We start from the raw sequence: 24,858 nt of genomic DNA, 5'->3' as shown, positions 1-24,858 counted from the left end.
CGCGGCAACAGCGGCCTCCCTGCGTCACTTCCGGCCGCGCCTGCGCACGGGGAACCGCCGCGACCTGCCCGGCGGAGCCCGGTGAGGGGAGAGACCGGGAGGGACCGGGAGGGAACGGGGAGGGCTGAGGGGGACAGGGAGAGGCTGGGGAGGAAGGGACTCGTGGAGATGGGACAGGGAGGATTGGAGGGGATAGAGCCCTTGGGGGGGACAGACCCCGGGGGGGGCTGCAAGGGGGGTCCGGAGCCCTTCGTGACGGGAGGCAAATAGAGCCTCCCTACACTGTGGGTGGGGACGGGGCCGGTCCCCCCTCCCCAAAAGGAACCAGCTGGGGCAGCCCCTCACCCGCTGAACTGTGGGGGACTCCCTGTGTTTGGGGGGTCTTTCCTTCCCCGGCCCCCACGTCCCCTGCCAGGGCTGGGGGTCCCCAGGCCGTGCCCCCCCAAGGCTCAGCAGGTGCTCTGAGCAGTCCCAGTCTCTCACTGTGCCCAGGACCCTCCTGGCTGGGGGGTGACCAGGGTCTGCTCGGGAGCTCCTGTCCTCCCCTCCACACACGGGGAGTGACACCCCCAGGACTTGCAACGGAGCAACTCTCAAATCCCTGTCCCCAAACAGCCACCACGGTGCCACTGCTGGGAGCTGTCACTTGGGTGACAGTGACACTTCTCTTCCCCCACCACTGTGTGTGCCCTGTGTGACCCCCTGGCCCGAGGTCACCCCTGGGGCCGGACCCCCGCTGCTTGTGTCCTCTCCAGCCTCACGTGTGTCCCTTCCAGCCGTGCCCCACACGTGCCCCCTGTGCCCTCGCCATGTTCACCTGTGCAAAGTTCGTCTCAGCTCCCGCGCTCGTGAGTAGTGACAGCCCCTCCCTCTGGGGGGGGCTGGGTGATGTGTGACCCCCTTGCTGGGTGATGTGTGACCTCCCCCCCAACTCCTGGGTACACAGGGAGGTTTTTGGGGACAATCTGTCCAGGTTTGAGCCCTGGTAGGTGAGCGGTGCCCAGGGGCTTGGCCACTTGGGTGACGGGTCCTTTGCCACCCCTTGGGGTCACTGAGGGGGACACGGTGCTGGCAGTGATGTGCCCAGGCTGGGCCCTGGCAGGTGAGGGGGGCTCGGGAGGTCCCCTGAAGTGGTGGGTGTCAGGACATCTCCCCCCCCATCTGGGTGCTGCCGAGGGGCTGAGCGTGTTCAGGGGATACCAGAAGTGGCAGCGGTGGCCTCGGTGTGGGGGAAACCCCCAAGTGTTTTTAGTGCCCTGGGGGGTGGAGGGTGGGTGTCCCCCCCAGAACTTGAGGGGTTTGTGTGCCCTGCAGGTGAGGAGGAGCTCGAGGGTGCTGGGCCAACCCCTCTCATCTGTGGTGCTGAGCAGCCCCGAGGCCCGGCCAGAGCAGGTAACACACCTGGGCTGGGGGGCACGGGGGTGGCTGGGGGTGCTCAGTGCCCTGGGAAAGCACAGGGAGGTGGCTGTGCCCCCCACCCTCTCTGGGGTACATGGGGAGGGTCTGGGGGTGCTCAGTGCCCTGGGAAGGCACAGGGGAGTGACTATGACTCCCTCCCACTCTGGGGCACCCTGGGGGGAAACCAAGGCCCGAGAGGGGGTTGGGGTGAGGCTAAACCCCCCTGCCCCCCCTTCCATCCCCCAGGTGCAGGCGGGAGCCCCCCGGACCCTCCGGACGAGCGCTGCCCACCGGGACATCGACACGGCCGCCAAGTTCATCGGGGCTGGTGCTGCCACCGTGGGCGTGGCCGGGTCCGGCGCCGGCATTGGCACCGTGTTCGGGAGCCTCATCATCGGCTACGCCAGGTCAGGGGGCTCCGGGGGCGATGAGGGGGCAGCCGGGGGGGTCTCGGTGCCCCCCTGACCTCCCCCCGCTCCTCCCCTCCCTGCAGGAACCCCTCGCTCAAGCAGCAGCTCTTCTCCTATGCCATCCTGGGCTTCGCCCTCTCCGAGGCCATGGGGCTCTTCTGCCTCATGGTGGCCTTCCTCATCCTCTTCGCCATGTGATGGGGTGGGGGGTGGCGGTGGTGACAGTGATGCCCCTTTGTGCCCGGCCCCCCGCCCAGCCGGGAGTGTCGTGGGGCAGGAGAAGGACCTGGCCCTGCCATGGCCGGGCAGGGAATAAAGACGGTTTGATGACGGTCTCTCAGCTCCTCGTGTCTCCTTGGTGTCCCTGTCCGGTGTCCCTTGGTGCAGCTGGCACTGGGCTGGCTTTGTCCCCCCAGGTGCCTGGGGCTGAGCCCCAGTGCAACCCAGAGCCCTCAGGGGACAGGGGACATCACTGCTGTCCCGGGCTGTCACCTCTGTCCATCCCTGCAGGGACATTCCCCCTGTGGGGACACCTCAACTGGGACCAGGTGTCTGGCAGCCTGGGGCCAGGAGAAGGGTTTGGGGTCCCGGGGTATCCCGGGGGGCCGTTCCCGGCCGTGTCCGGGGTTTGGGGTGACCCTGGGAGCCGTTACCGGACGTGTCCAGGTTTTGGGGCGTCCTGGGGAGCCGTTACCGGCCGTGTCTGGGGTTTGGGGTGTCCCCGTGTCCCGGGGGGCCGGTCCCGCCCGTGTCCGGGGTTTGGGGTGTCCCGGGGGGCCGGTTCCGACCGTGTCAGGGCTCGGGGTGTCCCGGGGGTCGCGGTGTCCCTCGGTGTCCCCCGGTCCCCACGTGTCGCGGTCCCCGCAGCACGGCGGGACTTTCTGGGCGGGTCCTCTCGTTGGCCACGCCCACTGGCTATGACAGTCTCCGCCCCTCCGAGGCGAGGCCCCGCCCCCGAGGCCTCCCATTGGCCACGGCGCCGTTACCTCCCCGCGGGTCTCGCGAGAGCCTCGCGCGCGGGGCGGGGCGCTGGGGGGGGGGCGCGGCGGGGGGGGCGGCGCGAGCCCCAGCGCGAGCGGCGCCAGCGCGAGGCCCCGGCCCCGGCTCCCTCAGGTAACGGCGGCACCGGGGGCGGCGGCGGCGGCGGGGCCGCTCCGGGGCGGCGGCGGTGGCGGCGGTGGCGGGGGGAGCCCCGAGGAGCCCCGGGGGCGGTGGGACCCCCGGCCGGCCCCTCCCCCCCACAACTCTCCCCGAGTTTTCGTGCGGCAGCGGCTCCGCCCGCCCCGCCCCCCTGCGCTGACTGACAGCGCGCCCCGGCCAATCGGATCGCGCGCAGCTCCCGAGCGGCGGGCGCGGCGGCCAATGGCGGTCATGCCCCGCCCCCCGGGGCGGGGCCGAGGAGCAGCGAGGGGCCCGGGCGGGGCCGGGGGGAGCGCGGGGGGCCCCGGGGGGACCCCGGAATTGGGGATCTGAGGGGGGTCTGGGGGTGTCAGCGGCATTGGGGGCGTCTGGAGGGGGCTCAGGGCTGGGGGCCTCGGCAAGGGAACTGCGGAATTGGGGGGCTTTTGGGGGGCCTGGGGGAGGGTGTCTCAAGGCTGGTGGGGATCCCTGGGGAATATGAGGGGTAGCGAATAGGGGGAGCGAGGGGAGGGTTGCAAATGTGAGGGGGCTTTAAAGAGAGAGGGGTCTTGGGGATCGTGGGAGTGAGCCCTGGAGAGGCACTGAGGGGTCTTGAGGGTCTGGGAGGGGATGGAGGCGCTTTGGAAGCTGAGAGGGAATGGGGGGGATGTCTTTGGATATGGGAGACCCTTCGGTGTGCAGGGCCTGGGGGGCCCTGGAGAGACATGGGGTGTCCTGGGGGGTTGGAGGAGCCTTGGGGGAGGTCCTGGGGGAGCCCCTCGGGTTGGACTCGGTCCTCCGGGGTGAGGAGGGGTCTGGGCACAATGTGGTGGCCCGTGACTCCTCTGGGGCAGCTGGGGGGGTGGCCAGGGCGGTGTGTGGGGGGCTCCCTGTGGGAAGCAGGTGTGGAGTGGTTGGAGGTGCCCGTGAGGATGGGGGCGAGGTGGGGAGCTCTCAGGTCCCGGGGGGTCGGTGACTCCCCCCCCAGTGAGTGAAGGAAGCAGCAGGAACATGCAAACAGCAGCAACTGGAGAGTTTCAGTAATTTTCTTCTGAAGTCAGAGCCAGGGGTTAATTCCCCCTGGGGGGTTTTGAGGGCTCTGACTCCGTGATCTGGTGGAATCGGGGAGGGTTCTCCTGCCCCTGCTCACCTGGCACCGTGGGATCTGTTGCCTCTCAGCAGCTCCAGCTCGGAGCTGTCACTTCCCACTGCTGGGAGCGCTGGTTTGGAGCCCCTCAGGAAGGGATGGGCTGGCTCAGGTGTGAGACAAGCCCTGTGAGACCCTGCAAACTCCTCGTTCTGTTCAACTTGCCCCCTTTTGCTCTTTCTGCCCCTTCCCCGAGTCCATCGTTGTCCCTGTGGAGGTGTCACTCCTTTTCCTGCTCAGGTCCCTCTAAGGATATTCTGGTTCAACTTAAAAGTGTCACCAACTGCAGTGAACTTCCCATTCCACTGTGCCTGTTGGGCAGGGATTTTCTTCCCCCAGGGATGGTCCAGAGGGCTTCTCTAGTTCTCCCTAAAACACCAGGGAGGAATCCACAGCCATTCCAACCACTGGCTTGGTTGGACGGGTTTTCACGTTGGGGTTTTCTCAGCGGAGACTAAGAATAACTCCAGTGTTTAAATGAGGAGGAGAAGGTGTGGGAGGTGGGTTGAGCAGCCAAATTCCCGTTTGGAAAACGAGGAGGGTTGACATCCTCATTTCCTTAAAGCCAGAGCTCACATTCAACCTCCTGTGGCAGGAGGGGGGGGAGTCCTGCTGCCAACTCCAAATGCTCCGGGGGGCTGAAGTGATGGAGGGCTCAGGAGACCCAGCAGCAGGTGGAGGGTGAACTCAACCCACCAGGTTGGTAACGAAGGGCTTCTCTCAGAAGGGGGTTTTATTCCTGATGCTGGAAGTTGGTTGGGAATTGAGGAGCTAGGAGACCACACAGCCCTGGATTTCTGTAGTTGGGTGCCAGCCCTTGGTGATCTTGAGCTGTGGGACACTGGACCCTTCCCCTGCTCCCTGGCACTTGCCTGGCGAGGAACTGTCCACAGGGATCGTGTCCACCCTCCTCCCTGCTCCGCCAAGCTGCGTGTCCAGATAGTTTAATCTTCCCTTGGAAATCAATCCCTCCAGCTGTTATCCATGTTTTCCTGAATCCCTTCCAATTTGCCAATATCCTTCTGACACCGAACAGCTCGGAGCTGGACGTGGTTTGCATCAGAGCGCTGGAGACTGGGATCTTCCCTCCCTCCCCTCGGATGAGGAGAAGGAAGAGCTGAACACAAACTTTGGGAATGTGTTAAACCTCCCTCTCGCAATTCCTCTTTCACTCTGACTTGGCTCTGCCCTGGTGAGGGCTGTTTCTGACAGGAATTTCTACTTATTCTTCCTTGTATTTCTGCTTTCTCAAGGTTCCTTGTTTTCCATTCTTCTCCAGCATTTCCCAGGGCTCCTAGTGCTCTGGCTTGGTGTATTTGCTGTAAGCTGAAGGTGTGAGGTGAACAGGCCTTGCTGAGCCCACCTTGGCAGGTGCAGGTTCCTCTCTGAGCTGGTTGGCTGTGGCAGCTCTGAGTCCCTGTGGAAGCACTCTGCAATCCCTGTGGCACAGTTGGGATCCCCGTGGCACGGCTGGGAGGTGTGGAGGGACATGGCCAAAATAAAAGGATGTGGCTTCAAAAAAATCCCAACTTCTCGGTTACATCTTTATTCCCATCTCTTCCAAAGCCCCTCAGAGCCCTGCCAGAGAAGACACTGGGTGAGGAGGACACTCCAGGATGGATAAAAGGGGGTTTGGGGATGTGGCCTGGGGCGGGCAGGGAATCTCCCTCTCCCGTTTGGGGAGATGGGGAAGTTGGAGAGAGGAAGCACCAGCGGGTGGGCGGGGGGTGGCTGGGAGGCTTTGGGGTTGGATCCACATGACCTTTAAGGTCCCTTCCAACCCAGACCCTTCTAAGAAAACAAATGCTCCTTCCATGCTCCTGGAAGCCCCGGGAGCTGCTCTCAGCTCATGGTGGTTCCAGGGATGAGGCAACTGGAAGAACGGGAGCTGTGCTGAGGGGGGGCAGTGGGGACACGTGGGGCCGTGTTTGGAAGGGCTCAGCACAACAGGCTCTGCACCCACAGTGTGGTTTGTGTGTTAGCAAAGCATCTCTGGCTTGGATTTGGCTTTGGACTCGTTTTCTGCTGCATCACATGTGATGCTGCTGCGTGTCTGTTTGGGTTTATTTATCCTCTGGACTTTCTTGGGGACTTTTTTTTTTCCTTCTTTTTTTTTTTTTTGTTTGTTTTCACGTTCCTGGCACTGAGAATTGAGGCCAGATTTCCAAAACTGCTCTTCCCCTGGTCATTCAGCTCCGAACTGTGCTGCAGTCAGAGAGGAAATGCTGGGAGAAAATAACCTTTTTTGTGACAGACCTTCAGGACTGGGGACCTGTTGCTTCCTGTAATTCATTAATTATTTTTGCCCCATTTGAAGCGATCTGGTTTCACAGTTTTGGCTCCAAGGGACTTGGAGCACCGTGGGTGAGTGGGGTGGGCTGAGCCAGCGGCCTGGGTTTTCCTGGGGAGCCAGAAGTGGTTCCTGTTTGGGCTTGAGGTGTGTGGGAATCTGCTTAGAGAGACTAAACCAAAAGCAGGTTTACAACTCTGCTGCCCTTTGGGTATCAAATGGATTCAGTCAGCGCTCAGAGCACAGCTTTTGTCTGGCTGGTGGATTCCTGCTTGAAATCCTCAGTGAGTCTCTTGGTTCCACTCAGTTCTTCACATTCTTCAGTTCTTCACATTCTTCAGTTCTTCACATTCTTCAGTTCTTCACATTATCCAGTTCTTCAAATGGCTTTGCCCAGATCCAAAAAGTTCCGGCTTAACCCACGTGCAGCTGGAGTTTGAGCCTGGCCCAGCTTTGCCTGTGGCCTCAGCTCCCAGATGAGCTGTAGGACATGCCTTGGAGAGCACCAGCATTCCCAGTGTCCACTCCCACTGCCCATTCCCACTGTCCAGCCGTGGAGGTGCCCACAGAGGTTCCTCTCCAAGCCACTGGTTGATGTTCGTGCTGGGGTTTTTCTCCCTCTCCAGAGCTGGTATTTGTGGTGTGTTTTGCTGCAATTAGTCTTGGCTCGCGGGGAGTTTGGCTTAATTTCTTCTCTGAAGTTCAGTTTCCTGCTCGGAATTCCAGGAGGCTCCTTTGCTTTCCCCCCCCGTACACCTGGGGCAGAGTCAGTCCTCCTGTACCTTCATGGAGTGGGACCCTTGGGTTTGGAACACCGGGAATTCAGGGCCCTCCTCAGCCCCAGCACAGGGGGGCTTCACCCTGGCTAAACCCAGGTTTATTGTGGGGGTTTTTTTGGCTCTCCCTCTGAACTGGGGGGAGGGAGGTGAATTTCCTGAGCCCCAAGTGTCCTGTTTGCTGCAGGAGGTGAGCAGGGACCCCAGGACAGGTGCAGAGTGGAGCTCCCAAGTGAGAGCAGCCGTTTCTTGAGGTTTTCCACCCAAAGCAGTGTGTGTGGCTCCCAGGGAGCAGCACAGGGACTGGGCACGGCGCTGCCGCTCCCGCTGCAGGAACGAGCTGGCCCCGGAGAGTCTGGAATGCCACTGGCTGTCCCACCCTGTGTGAGGGATCTCAGCAGTGCTGGAGCCACTGTGCCAGCCGAGGGGAGCTGGTTCATGGACAAACAAAGCCTCCCTGCCAGCTGCTGCCCACGCCGGGGTTTCTCCACGGAGCTCTGAGCTCCCTTTGTGGGCAAGGCTGCCAAAAAGCCCTAAAAGCAGCGAGTATTCAGACTTTTTCCTCCCCTTCTCCCAAAAAAAAGACATTTGAGCTCCTTCAGTGTGAGATGCAAGTTGTGGCTGGAGTCCAGAGGAGAGTGAAGCTTGGAGTGAGGGGGTCTGTGAGGTCCCTTCCATCCCAAACCACTCCGTGGTTCGGAGTTCGCCCCTTCCCTGCCTTTGGGACGCCCGTGGTGCTGCAGGGAGCAGAGCTCTGCACAGCTGGGGGTTTTGTGCTTATGGAGAACGTTTTCCAGCCCCGGCTGGCAGAGCCCTCGCTCCGAATACCTTCGGCACTGTTTGGAATAACAATCCTACTCCAAAAGCCGCCGTTCAGAGCCCTCGGCGTGTTACGGACTTGGCAGCGCCGGGGAAAGTGAGTGTATTTATACCTGTGTCACCGAGCTGCCTTATCCCCTTTAACTGCTTCCAGAGGGAGGAGAGCACACTTGGAGCAGAACGTGGCTTTTTGGGTGGCTGCCCAAAACCTCTTGTCGGTGCTGAGTCTGCTGAGGCGAAGGCAGCAGATCTTTAATCGCTGAGCAATTAATGGTTGCAATTACTTAAAATCGATTGTTTCCAGAGGTCTGGCTGGTCGTGTCCATGGCTGGAGGTGCTGCAGAGCCTTGGAGTTTTGGAAAGTGAGGCTGAACTTCGGCTGGTGAAGCTGAAGGAGGCTGTGTGCGGGGAGGGAAGGCTCTGCCAATTAATGTAATTAATGTGAGGTCCTCCCCTGTGTCATTCCCGTTGTGGTGGGATCTGCGGTGGGAACAACCACTTGCTGCCTGTTCTGCTCTTCCAGCAGTAGGAATATTTCCTTTTTTGTTTTGGTTTGAGTGTTGGTAAAATAGATGAGGAGCAGAGGGAGGTGAGATCCGGAGTGAGATTGTCACCAGAGCTCCCGGGATGCACCACTGGACCCCAAAAATGTGACACAGCAGAGCATCCAGAAGGATGGGGCACACTGACAGTGTGAAAACAGTGCTGGGGAGGTTTATCTACGGCCTCAGTCAGATTTAGGAGTCTTTATATGGCAGAGCTCACTGTCACCTCCCTGGAGTTTGTGTCAGAGCCCAGCACTGCTCAGCATCCGGATCCTCAGTCGTGGTCCCGAGTGTGGCAGCGGTTTAATGAGCAAGTACCTTGTCTGGTGGAGGTGGTGAGAAGTTCCCAAGGGATGTTGGCCCTCAGTGTGGATGTCTCCAATCTTCCCAACCCACATTGCTTTGTTTCCTGTTTCCTGAGGTGCTTCATGGTGTTGTTGTCCCCCCCCCCGGGGGTCTCGAGGGTGGGATTTTGGGGGTCTCAGGAGCTGGAGCTGCCAAACCAGCAGCTTGGGATGGGAGGAAGACTTGGAAAACTGGCCTCAAAATTCCCCACCGACCACCTGATGGATCAGCCTCAGTATCCTGCTGGATATTTTCAGGGGTTTGAGGGTTTTATGGCTATTTTTCACTAATTCTGTGCTATCTTTCCCTGTGGATGCTCCCATGGGAAAGCTGCGGCTGCCATGTCTTTCTTGGGAGGTTTCCCTTGAATTCTGTGATCCTGGAGACCTTTTCCAACATCAGAAAAATGGTTCTTTTACTGATCTTGAGGGTTTTTCCCTCAAAAGTTACGGGTGGAGGGTTTGGAGAATTTTGGCTCTGGGACTTGGTGCTTTCCCAGCCACACAGAGACATCCCCGAGGAGGTTCCAGAGGGACAGAAGGGTTAAAAATGGGACTTTATTCCGTGTGGAGAAGGGAGAAGATCCTGTTTGGGATGTGGGATTTGTTCCTGAGGTGCTTCATGGCGTTGCTTTTTGGCAGGTCCCCGTTTCCAGTGCCTGCAAAGCCCCCGTGTGTAGGAGCCTGTTTAGGACGCCGCGTCCTGCCCCACGTGAGGTCTCGCCTCTGAGTTATGGAAAACTCCTACCTGGGAAATCACGCCTCTGTTCACCCCCAAAACACTTAAACAACTCACTGTAATGCCCCAGCTTTCCACACATTGCTTCTGTTTGGAATATTTCTTGCTCCCCTCTGATTTTAGGGCTCGTGTATCAAATCGTGGCGACGTGAAGTGCGTGCGCCTCTGAATGCTGAATAAAGCAAAGTGCCCAGGTGGGATGGAATAATAACAGGTGGGACAGGATATTTTTCCTTTATGAGCAGAGGAGCACAGCTCCTTCCTGGCCCCATCCTGCTGCTGCTGGTTCAGCTCTTTTAATTCACGGACAGGAGTTTTATCTGTAGCTTCTCACTTCTCACTCTCCCGTTCCTTTGCTCTTCCCTTCAAACCATTCGCACACATTGTGGGGAAAATATGTTCCAGCTCGACCTGGGCTCTTATGTTTCATTTTCAGCAGCTTTTTTTTTTTTCCCCTTGCTTTCATTGAAACAAGGGCTCTGAAGTGGTGAAATAATTTCAGGAAATGGGACTCCAGTTTCTAGGTCACTCAGGCATTTCCTAGGTAAAATACTGCGTCCTCCAAGGCTTGTCGTGGCTTTCTTGTAATTATCTCGGCTCGGGAAGGAACAGTGGGTCTCGGAGGCTTTTCCTTCCTTCCTTAAACCTGAATTATTTCTCTCTCCTGTAGTAGATCTCTGGCACTGCTGCTGTCCCTGCTGGGAGGGAGAGCAGGGCTGAAGATGGATCACTGTTAATGAAGACACACGAGGCGACCCGAGAGCCGTAGTGCCGAGATCCGGGGGCTGCCTGCCTGTGTCTGGGATTCTGCCTTTGGAATAGCTGTTCACTGGGCTGCAAGGCTTCAGTTGAGGTGTGTAGGGAGAAAGAAGAGCTTTTGCTTGTGCTCATGGGGAAGCTCGTGTTCCTTGGCTGGAGTGGGATGGGATGTGCTCCCGCCCGTTGTCACCCTGGGGGCAGATGGACCTCTGGGTCTGAAGAGCCAGGCTCGGTGGTGGCTTTTCTGACCTCAGTGGAGGGCTCAGGGACTTCCTGTGTAGTTCTTCCTGTTCTGGAGAAGGTCCTGGAGCAACCATATGCCCACAAGCAGTGCCTGGGGCCGTGCTGCTCGTGGCAGTGTTGAGGTGGACGCTGTGTTTGATGGCATCAAACCGAATGCCCTGTCCAGGTGCTCCCAGTGAGTCCTGCTCTGGGGGTCTTGCAGTTTGGTCTCTCCCTTGTCTCTTAGTGTAAAGCAACCTTAGGGACATCCTGCAGAGTCCATCTTCCCTCCAGAAACCAGGAGAAACTTGGTCACGAGAGGATGATTTAGAGATGGTCTTTCTCCGTCTTCTTGCCGGGGGGAGTTGCTGATTTGCTGGTTTATGTTGGGTTTTGTCTCGTGTTCATCCAGGGCTTTGAAGCCTGTTGGACAAATGCCTTTTGGTGTTGGAAATCTGCTCTCTGGCTCTGAGTTGGAGGCTCTCAGGCCTGGTTTGCCAAGCTATGGCTGCTTTGGTGATGTTTGGCAAGGATTAGTTAAAGTCAGGATTTGAAGAGCAGGAGCTGCTGCTCTCTGGGGCCTCTGCCCATAGAAGGAGGACCAAGGGATGCTGTTTGTGGTGAGACCCGACCCCCAAACCCCAGGGGTGCTCACCAGGCACTGGAAAACCAGGGTCCTCAGCTCAGTGGGAGTGAGCAGAGTGACCTCCTCAGGGCAGTTCCAGATCACCTGAGATTCTGGGTCTCATTTGCTTTTTTTCACCACAGTGATGAAACCTTGTTGTCCTGCCCTTTGTGGTGTCTGGGCAGACCTGTGGCTGAGCCGAGGTGACATGGGACATTCTCTGACACCTCTCCCTGAAGACAGAAGCCAGGCCAGATCTGACCTGGAGGGTGGCCAGGCAAGGAGACTCCTGGACATGGAGCCTCTCTAACGTTTTTATCCCGACCCTGGAGGCAGCGTCAGCAAGTGACACTTTGTCGTGGTGAACTAAGAGTGTTGAGTGGTTGGTGTCCTTGGGAGGACTGGTGGGAACTGAGTGATTGGTGTCCTTGGGAGGACTGGTGGGAATTGTGCTGGGAAAAGCCCTGTGGGCTGGCTGGAGCTCCCAGCCGAGGGGGTTTGTTGCTTTAAGTGCAGGGAAAAAGCTTTTCTGTCTGGGTGAAGGCTCGGCAGGGTTGATGTGCCGGTCTGGGGCCCGTGTTATCCCGCTGGCTGCAGTTTGGTTTACGTTTGACAGGACTCTGACAATGCCTCCCTGTCCCATCTTTCACACCAGGGGAGGAGAGCAGCTCTGGGTCCTGGCTCTCCCTCCTTCTCCTGAAGCACATGGGAATAATCTGCAGTTCATTTGCTCCTGGGTGAGCTGAGGAGCAGCTTTTGGAGCCACTTTTAGGTGCAAACATATGTCTGGTGGGAGAGGTCGTTCTTCTAACAGGGCTGGTGATGCTCCAAGGCGCTTCCAGGGCGAGAAGTGAGAGGTTTGTGCATCTCTGACACCCCTGAGGCCGTTGTGTTCCAGCTGCTTGGGGATGCTCTTGTGGACAGGGGGATCCTCTACGAGCCTGAGCAGTGCTGAACACCCAGAAAAGGGGGGGGTAAGTGGTGGCACTTTGCCTGAGGTTCACTGTAACGACTTGTTAAATACCATGTGGCTGTGGGGGATTTGCTTCAAGCACATTCCGTGCCAGTATTCCAGTTTATACAGTTGGGTTTGCTTTATCAAGCTTATGAAGCAGAAGGGTGTTCTGCCTCCGAAGCAGGTTTTATAGCGCCGGCTTTTGGCCTCCTTTCCCAGATGACAATTTTAAGCTCTTGCAGCTTTTTGGTTACAAAGCAAACACTCTCCCTCCTTCCCTCACACCCCAAAATAACTCAAAAGGCAGAGTTTAGGCCTAAGAGCCGCCTGTGCCTCTGCACTGAGCTCTGCGAGGGCCTCTCCCTGCAAAACTGAAAGTCTTTCGCAATCTCTTTGGGTGTATCACAGATGGGAGGGCCAGGGAAAGCTCTGGGCACCCAGAGGGGCAGGACCAGCCCTGTGCCTGAGTCCCTGCAGGCACCGAATTTAGTCTGGCAGTCAGAATTCAGTCGTTCCCCAGTGGAAATGAGGTGCCAAAGTGGCTGCACAAAGCAGCTCTTGCAGGTTGGGCCCCAAGCCCTGCCTGGCAGGGCTGACCCTGCACGAGGGAGCCTCCATGGGAAAGCAGTTTTTCTTCTTGTTTTTTTTAAGGAAGAACTTGACCTCTTGGTTTTTTTCCCCCCCTCCTTGAGGATGGATGGTGGTGCTCCCAATCATCCCTTCAGTGCTGGCTGTTAACCCAGGCTGGGACAAGAAATGCCAACACCAAACCCTGGCCGAGGGCAGGGGAAGGATGGGCTTCCCTCTGGGTGTTCCCTGGGTGCTGCTGCCTCGGTGACCCTGCTGATCCCAACCCATCCAGAGTGTGGAATCGTTCTGAGGGCCAGGAAGCTCAGGGCAGAGAGCTGTTAATGACTGCACTCAGAAAAATAACGAGGAGCCTTTCCTGGCCTGGCCTCAAAGCAACGTGTTTCCTTCCTTGCATTTTTTAGTGGAAATCTCGTACTATTTTGGAGAGCTTGGGGCAGTGCCTCGTGCTTCCTTCTTTCTCCTTGGCTGGAAATGGCTGTCAGGCTGCCTTTCTTTCCCTCCTGCTCGCCAAAGAGCAGTTTGGTTTGTGATTGCAGCCAGCCTCTCCTCCAGCTCCCAGTGGCAATTACAGGGTCTGCCTGCGATTTGTGTATCCCCCTGTAGGAAGAGGATTCTACAGCTCGGATTCGGGTGCAGCCATCCATAATAATCTCGTTTATTGTGGGTTTCTCTGCTCTCCCCAGCAGCAGCAGCAGCAGCACTGCCTGTCCTTGGGGCTGGGCTGGTGTCTCGAGCACCATTTGTGTTTGAATGGGCTTGTTTGTGCTGCGGCTCTGGTTGTTAGAGCTCCTGGCACGGCTCCCAGGGCTCAACAAACTTACCCAGATGGAGCTGGGATGGCCTGGCGACTCATTAGTCTCTGAGAATTAATCCCATGTAGCTCAGGCTCATCAGAAGTTAACTCCTGCCTCTGCTCTACCTTTTGCATTAAACTGGATGTGAAAAGCAGAAGAGCAGCGATGACTCAGTTGAGGAGAAAATGAGCTTCACCTGCCAGAGGTGCAGCAGAACCCTGGGCTGGCCCTGGCAGTGATGAAACTTTCTCTCTTTTGGGGAAATATGTGGGTAAGACATTGTTTCTTCTCCAGTTCTGTCTTTGCTTCCACTGTCAGTTCTCCTGACAGCTCTAGTTCAGCTGTAGTTCTCCTACTAAGTCCCAGGATCCTCCACCCTTCTCGAGGACTCTTTGCCCTATTTAACAGCCCAGGAGGATTGCAAACAGGTTTTTGGTGCTGCCTGTTGGTAGAGACACCTCACCTTCAGCTGCACCTTTGCTTGGACTTGCTCCTGCAGGCCCGAGGGCGATGGGGTTTGTGACTGTGCAGGGAGCTTTTTGTTTTGGAGAGTAGAGCAGCTGTAATCCCTGTGCAGTGTGTGTCCTGCAGGGATACAGGCACTGAACTTGGCTTTCCTCTCATTGCCCATCTCAGGTAACTCCCTCTGCCTGGAGCCCCTGTTGGACCCTTTTTGGGGTGCTGGGTGCAGAGTCAGCACCAATCCCAGCACAGGCACCAGCACTTATTTACCTTGTGTGGGATTTGATCCCCATTCACTTAAGAGTTGGGCTCGATCATCCTCGTGGGTCCCTTCCAACTGGGAATATTCTGTGATTCTGTGTGTCTGCCTTTCCCCCCTCCCTGCTCCCAGCAGGACCAGAACTCTTGGCACACTTACAAAATCGACGCTGAAATGCCCCAAATTGTCCCTTTTGCTCCAGCAGTGGTTTGCCCCTTTGGAGGTTGCAGGTGTGAGGGAGCAATGGGAGCCCGAGGCCTTTACTGGAACCTGAACAAGAGCTACAGAAACTCCTGCACAGGGAGGTTTGGTGGTCCCTGCTGGTGCCTGCTCTCTTCCTGGAAGCTCACAGCCCTTCACTGCACCTTTCCCCAGGGACAGCCTTGCTCTTGATGTCCCTCTCTCCAGCAGTTTTCTTTCTTCTGACTCATTTTGCAGCTCATTCCTCACTCAGGTCTTCCTAAATCTTAGCAGAGAGACTCTGACAGCAGAACGTGCTTTTGTGTCTCTTCTGTTTGAGCCTATTTTTAGGAGGTTGCTCTGCAGCTCTTCTGGTTTTGTTTCATAGCTGGTGCAACCCCCAGCTTTAATTTTGTGGTCATATTAATGTAAAGTTTATCCTCATGATTTATGGGCATAAGCCATAAATGTGCTTGTACTGGTATGGGAGTGAGGGATCTGTGATGGAGGGGGATCTGTACTGGGAAGAGATCCATGCTGGGAGGGATCTGTGTTGGGAGGGATCCATTCTGGGGAGGGATCCACGCTGGGAGAGATCCCTGCTGGGGAGGGATCCGTGCTGGGAAGGATCTGTGCTGGCAGCCTCAACACAGAGCAGTGTTTGTCTCCACCCAAATGTTGGGATCTGGAGCATTTCAGCTTGTCCTGCAAGGCCCAGATGCAAGTGTTGGGCATGAACATTCCTGCAATGACAAGTCACATGCAAGGACAACAATAGAGCCTTATTTTTAGAGCATTTTTCAGCCCAGCTCTATCCCCAACGTTCAGCAGAATGAACGAGCCGGGAGCTTCTTCCATCTTCACACTGAGGTTTAAGCAAAAGGGTTTGTTTTGAGGGGCCAGTCACTCGTGACTTTGGCAAACCAGAAGAGACATGACTCAAGATTTACAAATCCTGGCTTGAGGCTGCTTCCAGCCTCAGCTACTTGTCAGGAATTCAGCTGGAACAGGTCCGGGGAAGCTTCACCAACACACAACCCCAACCCGACGCGTGCGAGTGCCCGGCTGTGGGGTGGCTGTGGTGAGGGCTGTGAAAAGAGCTGTGGGTGGCAAAGCTAAAGACAATTATGAGTCTGACTGTGTCCCTCTCCTTGTCACCAGGCTGATGCCACCCGGAGCCACGGGCACACGCTCCTCTGTAAAGCTCAGACAGTGCAATTAAAGGATGTGGAGCATCTTGGAGGAAAGGCTCCATAAGTGCCAAGCGGGCTTTGGAAACGTCATCCCGCTTCTCCTGGCTCTTCCTAAGCTGTTTCCAAATTGAAGTTTTTCAAATGGGTTCCATGAGGTGCCAGCACGTGTCCTGGGGGACGTGCTGTTCAGGAAGGCTGGTCTTTGATTGCTGTTGTTGATGCATGTAATATGTCTTAATTCCTTTTAAGGGACTTCAAATATTCCCCCCCGGTGTCTGTCTAGACCAGGATAACAGGCTCTGTTTTCTCTTAATGGGTTAGTTAACATGCTTTGGGACCACTTGGGTTTATGGAGTGATGTACCGTGGGGATGGCAGCATCTGGGCTGGCTTCAGTGTCTGCAGGAAGGATTAAACTTCGAAATAAGTGGGAATTGTGGTAATTGAGGTGAGCAAAACCAGCTCATCCCAGCCCAGGGTCCCGGTTGGGTGGTTTGTGATGAATCGAGGCTCTGATGGGCAGCAAGTGAATTGCTGAGAGGGGAAGGGAAAGTTCTGGCTTTCACTGGGTACCTGCAGCCTCTCCCCTCTCCAACTCTTACCCCAAGAACCTGTTTAAGTGGGTGAAATACATATTTTAATTTTAGAGGTGATAACATCATCCTGTCACTGGCCACACTTGGGCATTGCCTGTAACCTTGTCCAGAACTTCACCCCTGGGCTTGTGGTTCATGGCCAAGGTCAGTGTTACACCTTTTGTTAGTGCTTGATGTTCCTGCCACTTCATGCCTTTATCCTGGGGGCAGCAGGGGATTGGGATGGAGGTGAGGGAAAGGGATGTGAGGAGTGACCGTGTCCTGGGGGATATGAGGGTCTGGTTTGGGTGAAAATGCTTCTCCAGCTCCCCTGAGCCAGCAGCTGCCTCTCAGGTGTGTCTGACTGAGCTCTGGAGTGCTCAGCAATCTGCATTTCTTCCTCCCCTCGCTGTGTCCAACATGCTAAAAATCATCAAAACAGTGAAATACTGTCCCGCGGCTGCCGGAAGAGGGATGGGAATGTGCTCCCAGTATCCAATCAGCTCCTCGTTCTGCCTCTTCTTAAGGATAGAATTTATTGAAGCAATTTATCCTGACTAAATGTGACATAAATCTGAGCACATGTATGTACATACCAGTCATATTCTGCAGTGAACGAGCAGCTAAATCTTGCCTTAAGGAATGAGCAAATCCTCCTGACACTTTGCAAGCTCAAGGAAACGGAGGCTTTTGCAGTGTGTTGGCCCAGTTTTTTTGTCCTGCTCTGTGCAGTCGATGTGCCATCGGCTCTGGGATGGTTTTTCTGTGCTGTCAAAGCCCTGGGATTGGCAGCTGAATCCTGGTCCTTTAATTTCTCAAAGAGGTTTTACGGAGGCACAGATAAGAGGTGGAGAGACCCCGCAGTTCTCGGTGCTGGTGGTAAGGACAGATCTCTGACCTGTGTTAATTAAAAAAGCCCAGCTTGGCTGCCCTGTGAAGTCAGCATCTCCCTCCAGCACAGCTCTGCTCATGTTTAACACCAGGATCTGTTTGTTGATGGAATAAACACATCCCCAGCCTCATCCCACACAGCCCAGCTTAAATGTAGGAGAGTGATTTAAAGACTCTTGAGGCACTTCCAGCACCGGCCTGGCTCTGGCAGTGAGGGGCATCACAGCTGCCCTTCAGTGCTGGGTGACTTTGCTGCTGTCCCAGTGCCACAGCTCTGAACTGGGGTGCTGGACTGGCAGAGAACCTCTGATTGCTGTGATTAATTGAGAACAAACTGTGAGAGCTGGTGCCTTTGTGGAGCAACTCACCAGCATCCCTGACCCTGAGGATGAGGAGTTTTGGGCTCCACGTGATGGAACTTTGCATCTAGAAGGACATGTGGCTGTTCTGGGGCCGGGTGTTCGGGTGTGATAGATCTGGGGTTTGGGTATGACAGCTTTGGGGTTCAGGTACAACAGCTTTAGGGTTCAGGTGTGATGGCTCCAGACCTCAGGTGCAATAGGTCTGGGGTTCAGGGATGATAGATCTGGGGTTTGGGTATGAGAGCTTTGGGGTTCAGGTACAACAGCTTTGGGGTTCAGGTGTGATGGCTTTTGGGGTTCAGGTACAACAGCTTTAGATGTGTGATAGCTGTGGGGTTCACATATGATGGCTCTGGACCTTGAGTGCAGGTGACCAAGGTGTTCAATCACTTTGTGCTTCTCTTTGCAACGTCAGGGAGCTGATCTGAGCCGTGGTTTGGTGTCACAGGAGAGGGTTTGACTTCTTCATCCCTCCCTGTCAGAGGCTCCTTCTGCCTGCTCAGACTTCCCAAGGAAGCCTGGGTGTCTCCGTGCCTCGGGAGCAGGTCATGACAGCGGCTCATGTGTCCGCTCTTGGGACACAGCAGATGTGTGAGAGGCAGCTGCTCCGGGGCCCCAGGGAGATTCCTCTGGGAGGAGGATCAGGTGGCTGCAGATGGAGGGGGGATCCCTGTCTCCTTAGCAGCATTTTGGATTCTCGAGTTCCCAGTTTGGAGCTTGGGTAGAAGTTCAGAAGGGTGATGTGAAGAGTCCCGTCCGTAACGTGTCCCCGTTCAGGCTCGTTTTGGTGTCACCTCAAGACTTGCCTTGGGTGGGATTTGCCCTTCTTGCTGAAGGTGCTGCCATCCCCTGCCAGGCCACCCCCAGCTCTGCCAGCCCTGTGTCACTTCTGGGTGCTGCTCTGAGGTGGGTGGATGCTCCTGGGCCATTTGGTTGCCTTTGTTATCCCTATCTTGGGCCGGACAGCGGTTTGGCTGCCAGCCTGTCCCATTTCTGACAGGGACATTTATCCTTTCTGAGTCCTGTTTGCACAGACCCTGGAGTTTGGCTTAATAAATCCAGACACAGCCTGGTGCTGTGGATGCCTCTCTCTCCTGTTTTTCTGGGAGAAGAGCTGGCAGCTCCTCTCTCATCACACTTCGGTTGTTGTCGCTGCGGGCGAGGGGAGGGAATTCACCCCGTCCAGCCCGTGTAGCTGCTGACTGTCCCAGCAATAGAAAAATAACCTATTTTTTTTCATATTAAGCAATAATTGATTCCTGTGCCTTTTCACTGAGAGCAGAAGGGGCTGTTTCTGCAGCACATGCTCCCCCTCCGCTACTGAGCCACATTCTTGGAGCACTTTCTCATAGAGCTCCTAAAAATACCAACCCTCCCTCCCCACCCTGGTGTGGGTGCTCAGGGCTGGAAGTGCAGAACCTTCCCCCCAGAGCCCATGGCTGTGCCCCGGGTCCCTCCCCAGCTGAGCCAAGCGCCCAACTTGGAGCAGGAGATGCTGGAAGCAACACGAGCAGCCCAAGCGTGTTCCCACAGCAACCCCCCAAAGAGAGAGCATTTGCTTTATTACAGCTTTTTAAAATCCTCCTATAAAAATATCAGTGGGTGGAGGGGACCGTTATTTCTTGAATTTGAGGTGGTGGGGGGGGTTACTTTATTTACTCTTATTTTTTATTAATAAGAATAGCTTCACTTGTAGCATAATAGGGCTGAGTGTTTTGTTATCCTTGGCTGTAATCCGTGATAAACTACCCCTGCCATCAGCCTTGTAGTTTACCCACTGGGGAGCCAGATTATTGCCTTGTAAAACGGAGCACCACTCCTATAATCCCTTAATTAATTAAATGACAAATTTTAGTTCTCTCCCATTGAAAATATAACTGGTACAGAGAGAGGACTTGGATTTATTTGATCGCTGCTTGCTTGCACTTTGTTTTCCTGGAGATTGTCACTGTCTTTCCTCATGTGTCTGTGTGTGTGTGGGGGGGGGATTCTTGGACTGGTCCTATGCAGAGCCAAGAGCTGGACTTGATGATCCTTGTGGGTCCTTTCCAGCCCAGGATATTCCATGATTCCACTTTTCTGTATGTGTGGGGGATTCTTGGGCTTATCATGTGCAGGGCCAGGAGCCGGACTCGATCATCCTTGTGGGGCCCTTCCAGCTCAAGATATTCCACAATTCCATGATACTGTAAATACTAAGGGAGGGTCTGCTGCTGAGGGGTCTTTGCTGCACTGGATGATCTTTCACAAGGGTTGAGTGTTGTCCCCATCTTGCAGGAGGTGACACCGAGCTGCCGAAGGTCCCTCGATCCTCTGGGCCTTGTGTGAGAAGCTCCCACACCTTTCCAGGCCTACCCTGTCCCATTTCCCTTCCTCCACGAAAAAATCACCTCCCAAGCTTTATTTAAACCTCCGGTTGGATTAATCCCTCTCCGCAGGTTGTGTCGGGGGCACGGGGACCCTCCTTCCCTGATTAACGACAGCCCAGCAAAGGGCAGCTTCTACTCTCAATATCGGTGACGATTTTTTTGGAGCTTATTTAACAATTTCCCTTCTCTCCTCTTCCCCAGCTCAGCTCGGCCGTGTGAAATATGGGCGACGACAGGCCGTTCGTGTGCGGTGCCCCGGGCTGCGGACAGGTACGGATCCGGGCCACTTTATGGGAGCGCCGTGAATCAAAGTGGCTGTTTTATCGCGCAGCCAAAGCGCTTAAAGCCGGTGTTTTACGTGATCCCGGGAGGTAATCAGATCCCGGGATTTGCAGTGTGTAAATCCCCGTTACGAGCGGCGCGGGCGCTCGGAGCTGCCTTGGAGGGGGGCTCCTGGTTGTGCTGCCGGTGTTTGCCACGAGTTCCCCCCTGGAATTCAGGGCTCCTGCTAAGGCTGCTCCTCCTCTCCCAGAGAGGACAGACCCGCTCCCCCCCTCCCCGGGGTGAGGTGGCTGCAGAGCCCGTCCCGTGGAGCAGCTGGGAATGTGACAGGTGATGGTCTGGGTTAGGTGAGCCCCAAACTGCTGTGGCTATTTTGGGATGGCTTTTCTTGCCATCCCATTGTGAGTTTCTGCTCCCTGGAGCTGTTGCTGCCTCTCCCAGGATGAGGGATCTGAACAAGGCACATCCCCTTCCGATCACCTTCCTGGGCAGGCACCTTCCCATCCCGTTTTCCTTGGGTTTGCAAGGAAACTGCTGCTGAGCTTGGGGTCTCTCACACACCCTGGTATTGGGAGGAACGGGAGGATCATGCAATTCCTGCTGGGGCTGATTTAATGGGAGCTCTTGGAAACTGGGGCTGCTGTGGAAGTGCAGCCCCGTGCAGAGCCCAGGGGGAGATTTGTGTTTGTCTTTTCTGAAGCGTTAGAACCTCAAAATGCCTTTTGTAGGGGAAGGAGAAGGCGGGGGAATTGTGGCTTTCAATTAGATATTAAGTGATGTGCTCACTCTGGGTTTCCTGGCTGCAGCCATTGGGTGTTGGGTTGCCAAATTGGGATGGCTGGGATGGGTTTGGGAGGAATAACCAATCCCAGGGTACCCCCCTGTGTGTGTGTCCCCAGTTCTTCAATTCATTTAGTACCTTAATGCCTCCTGTGGGTCTCCCAATTGAAATTAAAGATAATTCTGTGTCCCCAGGGCACCTCCTCTGTGGCTGAGTGTGGGTTCTGTGATGCTGTTTGTTTTTATAGCACAAAAATGGGTCAAAAACCTCATCTGGTAGCTCCTGGGGACTGGGGCTCTTTGAAAACACACAGTTAAGGCTTCCCAGCTTTCTGGTCCTTCTGGCACGAGCCCCATCCGGAGCCTTCTCTGCCCACTTGCAGGTGATCTTCCTCCTTTTGCCTTTTTTTTTTTTTTTTTTTTGTAGGCTGCTTTTTATCTGAAACTTCTTTGCCTGTGAAATTGTGCAAGTCATTTATAAAATGTATTAGCTGTGTTTGAGCACTTAATGGTGTGAGCACTTCAATCATACAGCCTTAAAATCGGATTCAAACAAGCAATTAAGGCAAACAACAATGTATTTAAATTTAATCTCCCACAATCTCCCACAAATGACATATAAAGGTGGTTGCTTCCTCCTTTCGCTGTTCCAGCCTGCTGCTTATGGGTAATTCTGACAATTCTTCATGTTAATATGGAAATGTTGGAATCCGGGTAATTCATACCGGGATGATTCATGGTGATCCAGCCTGACCTCGTGCACAGTTTCCTAGAACGTCCTTCAATGCCTGTTCAAACCAGAGCAGGTATTAAATGTGATGATCCAAGCTTGATGTAAAATATTTCCAGCGATGGAAAATTCACCACAGCCCTCGGTTAAGTTGCTTTAATAGTTAATTGCTTTTGCTGGGAGGGAAAACTGATGCCTTATTTCCAGTCTGAACCTGTTCGGCTGCAGCATCCGGGCTGGGGATGGAGTTGATGTTTGTTTGTTGGGCAGAAGATCCTCCCTGTGGAATTCCAGGTGTTGGTAGGTGTTTGCTGGCTGATGGGTCATCCCTTAACTAAACCCAGGGTGCTCTGAGCCTTTCTCTCTAAGTCCTGGTGTCTTACCTACAGTTTTTTGTCCTCAGTCCCGTACCTCAACCCCACGTTGAAGGTCTTTAGAGAATCACAGAATATTCTGAGTTGGAAGGGACCCACAAGGATCTTCAAGTCCAGCTCTTCAGTGAATGGCCCCTCCAGGGATTGGAACCACGACCTGGGCATTATTAGCACCAGGCTCCAACCAGCTGAGCTCAGCTCAGGGTTTAGGGAGAGCTGGAGGAGCCCGGTGGGATCCCAGAGCTGTGCACACCATCACAGATCAGCTAAAGCTCATTCTGGCTGAACTGAGCTTCCTGGGCCAACAGAATAAAGTGGGATCATTGGGATGAGCTGGGCAGGGCAGCACAGTTGGGAGTTTGGAGGATAAATGTGGGTTTGGAGCTGGGGGCTGCAGCTGCTGCAGGGCTCAGGGACAGAGGCCACGCTGGTTCCCCAGCAGCTCGTGCTGCTTTCTGGCACTGAACACTGACCCTGGACAAGCCACTGGGGATCATCCCATCAGGAATGGCTTCTCCATGTGGACTCAGATTCATGTGGAGCCTTGGAAGGGTCAGAGGGGGCTGCAGCTCTCTCGGTTCGTTCCGTCCCCTCCACGGATGGAGACATTTGTCTTCAAACACAGGGGACAAAAAGGGACATTCAGGTCCATGTGAGCCGCCAGCAGAACATCCCAACCTTCCCAGTGGGGTCTGTACGATCCAGAGCTTTGAGCTTTTGGGAAGGCAATCCCATTTTCCTCACCCAGGCACAGCCTGCAGGCCCAAGCAGGGCTGTGGTACTGGGAAGCATTTCCCACCCCAAACCAGGCTCTGGGGAGGAGGGAGACTTCCAGCAAGGATTCATTCAGCCTTTTCTTCTGTTCCCTCGAGAACTTTGGGTGTGTTTTGCTTTGGAAAAGCCGTTGGAATGGGAGGGTGTCAGTGGCTGTTGAACCTCTTGGTGTTGTCCAGGTCAGCATTTTTGGGATGACTCCTGGCCAGGTCCTTCCACACTTGGTTCCTTTCAGTTCTGAACCTTTGATCCCATGCCCAGTCCATTGGGCACGGGAAGAGGAGAGGGGAGAGCTGAGCCAAACAGATCTGAAGCCAGTGGTGATTCCCCCCTTTGGTGTAAAGGAAAAAAGAAATTGTGTCAATCTTTGAACCATCAGCTGCTTCATTCCCTCTGTAGCTGGTACAGCTCTGGCTTTTATGCCTTATGCCCTTTTTTCCTCCTTTTCCTTCCCTGTTTCTATGTGGAAAAAAGGCTGCAAAGCCCTTCAGGGCAGTGAGGAGGGGGAAGAGGGAATGACCACTGAAAATAGCCGAGCAGATCTCACCATGCCGGGGGGTGCAGTGGGCTGTAAACATGTTTGGGTTGCCAGGGCTGCAGTGGGGGTTATTTTGGGATTCTCCTGGCAGTCCCTTCCCAGCAGCGGGGCCGTGGTGGCACAGCTGACTCTGAATGTGCCGCAGATGCTGCCGTTAACAAACATTCCTCCCAAGGTCGTGTGTCTGGTTCCTTCCCAAGCAGGACAGGTGGCACATTTTCCCCTTCCCCAGCTCTCCGGGCAGAGGGAGTGGAGCTGTTCCCCGGCAGGGATGTGCCCCCCCCCAGGAGCTGGAGCAGGGCCCTGCCTCTGGAATGCCTGTGGAAGGCAGAGAGTGATGCCTGGAGTCACTGAATCTGTTCAGTGAAATGAATCTGGGGTGGTGTGTGCTGCTAATCACTGGTAAAGTCTCCTAATCCCCTTCCAAGCGCTGGGATGGTGAGAGGCTCCAGCACAGCCGAGGGCTTGGGAGAGAACTTGGGTGTTGCCGTTGGAGTTGGAAGGTGTTCCCAAGGTGTGTTCCCAAGGTCTGTGCAGTGGGACAGCTCCACCTCTTTAGAGCAAGGGAATGAAACCTTCACCCAGCTCCTGACAGCACCCAGCACACAGGTCTGGGACAAGGAGGGGCTCAGGGGGCTCCAGAGCTCGGGAGCCACAGGGAAGTTTCTCCGTGTCTGACTCCATCTCCTCCCTTGGAAAACTGCATCAAACCCCCTCAGGGGCCCAGCAGCTGCCTGGGGCAGGTGAGCTGGCACTGAAATGCAGCTCAGGGATGGACGTGCCTCTGGCACCGTGCCTTCTGCTCCACTCCTGGAGTCCTTGGGAGCACTGGATGCTCGAGGAGATATTCCTCGTGGAGGAATATCTTGATTAATTGAACTGTTTGTGCGCTTCTGTTGCCAGAACTAACAGAGGGGCCATAATATTGAATGTATTCGACTGGGAGCACGACTTTCCCCAACCCCTTCTTCCCCCCTCCACGCCATTTCACTTTTATAAGTGAGACAAGTCATCGCTCCGGTCCTAATTCCAGAGCTCCAGTTATCCAGGCCATTGCCTCAGACAATCGTTTGCTTTTTAAACCCACCCTTAATTTACCAATTTATTCCACCTAAACCCCGTGCACGGAGGTGCTGCCCGTGCAGTGTCCAGGAAACGCCGAGCCCAGAACTTTCACGAGGCCAGAAAATGATTTTTCTTCTTTGTGGTTTATTGTATCCTCTTATCTTGTCATATAATAGAAATAATGTTTATGGCATCGAGGCCTCAGCATCACTTGGCATTTAACCAACCTCAAAAGCAGTTTATTGCTTTGTATACTCTGCTGCCATGACCATTATCCCTTAAATCTCTATTGCCCAGTAATATACGAGGCACCAAATGGCTCCTGCGATTGGGTGAGCGTGGGTCGGAGGCTGAGGTGTGTTTTGGAGCTTGTATAATCCAAACGAATATGGATTAGTCCTTTTATACGATGTGGAGAGGAAAACCCAACCCCTTCCTCTTCCCAAGCTCTCCCTGTCACCAGTCCAACTTTGGGGTGGCACCATGTCCCCC

At 55.3% G+C, this 24,858-nt stretch overlaps 2 protein-coding genes across 4 annotated transcripts in view; both read left to right on the top strand.

Annotated features, from left to right (window-relative positions):
• Window positions 1-26: 26 nt before the first annotated feature.
• ATP5MC2 (ATP synthase membrane subunit c locus 2) lies at window positions 27-2,148 on the top strand. Its single transcript, XM_027705434.1, has 5 exons — window positions 27-81; window positions 756-848; window positions 1,315-1,392; window positions 1,645-1,805; window positions 1,892-2,148. The coding sequence occupies exons 2-5, from the start codon at window positions 810-812 to the stop codon at window positions 2,004-2,006; spliced, it is 393 nt and encodes a 130-aa protein (XP_027561235.1). The 5' UTR covers window positions 27-81; window positions 756-809; the 3' UTR covers window positions 2,007-2,148.
• A 714-nt stretch (window positions 2,149-2,862) lies between these two features.
• ATF7 (activating transcription factor 7) overlaps window positions 2,863-24,858 on the top strand; it is a 58,771-nt gene continuing 36,775 nt past the window's right edge. The window contains exons 1-2 of one of the 3 annotated variants that reach the window (XM_027705426.1): window positions 2,863-2,921; window positions 20,025-20,093. In XM_027705426.1, coding sequence (XP_027561227.1) covers window positions 20,046-20,093 — 48 coding nt within the window. In that variant the 5' untranslated portion in view covers window positions 2,863-2,921; window positions 20,025-20,045. Of the gene's footprint in view, window positions 2,922-10,286; window positions 10,441-16,344; window positions 16,367-20,024; window positions 20,094-24,858 lie in introns of those variants that run through there. The other 2 variants (XM_027705427.1, XM_027705428.1) reach the window with 2 other exon arrangements.

The sequence above is a fragment of the Neopelma chrysocephalum genome, unplaced genomic scaffold (assembly GCF_003984885.1).
Source record: "Neopelma chrysocephalum unplaced genomic scaffold, ASM398488v2 Primary Assembly neopelma1_333, whole genome shotgun sequence".
Lineage (NCBI taxonomy): Eukaryota > Metazoa > Chordata > Aves > Passeriformes > Pipridae > Neopelma > Neopelma chrysocephalum.
This window is presented reverse-complemented; position numbering and strand designations above follow the sequence as displayed.

Bases quoted from the DNA above. Each gene is read 5' to 3' on its own strand.
- ATP5MC2 (XM_027705434.1), top strand. From the start codon at position 810: ATGTTCACCTGTGCAAAGTTCGTCTCAGCTCCCGCGCTC. The intron at 849-1,314 runs GTGAGTAGTGAC...TGTGCCCTGCAG, and splicing joins TCGTCTCAGCTCCCGCGCTC to GTGAGGAGGAGCTCGAGGGT. The intron at 1,393-1,644 runs GTAACACACCTG...TCCATCCCCCAG, and splicing joins CCGAGGCCCGGCCAGAGCAG to GTGCAGGCGGGAGCCCCCCG.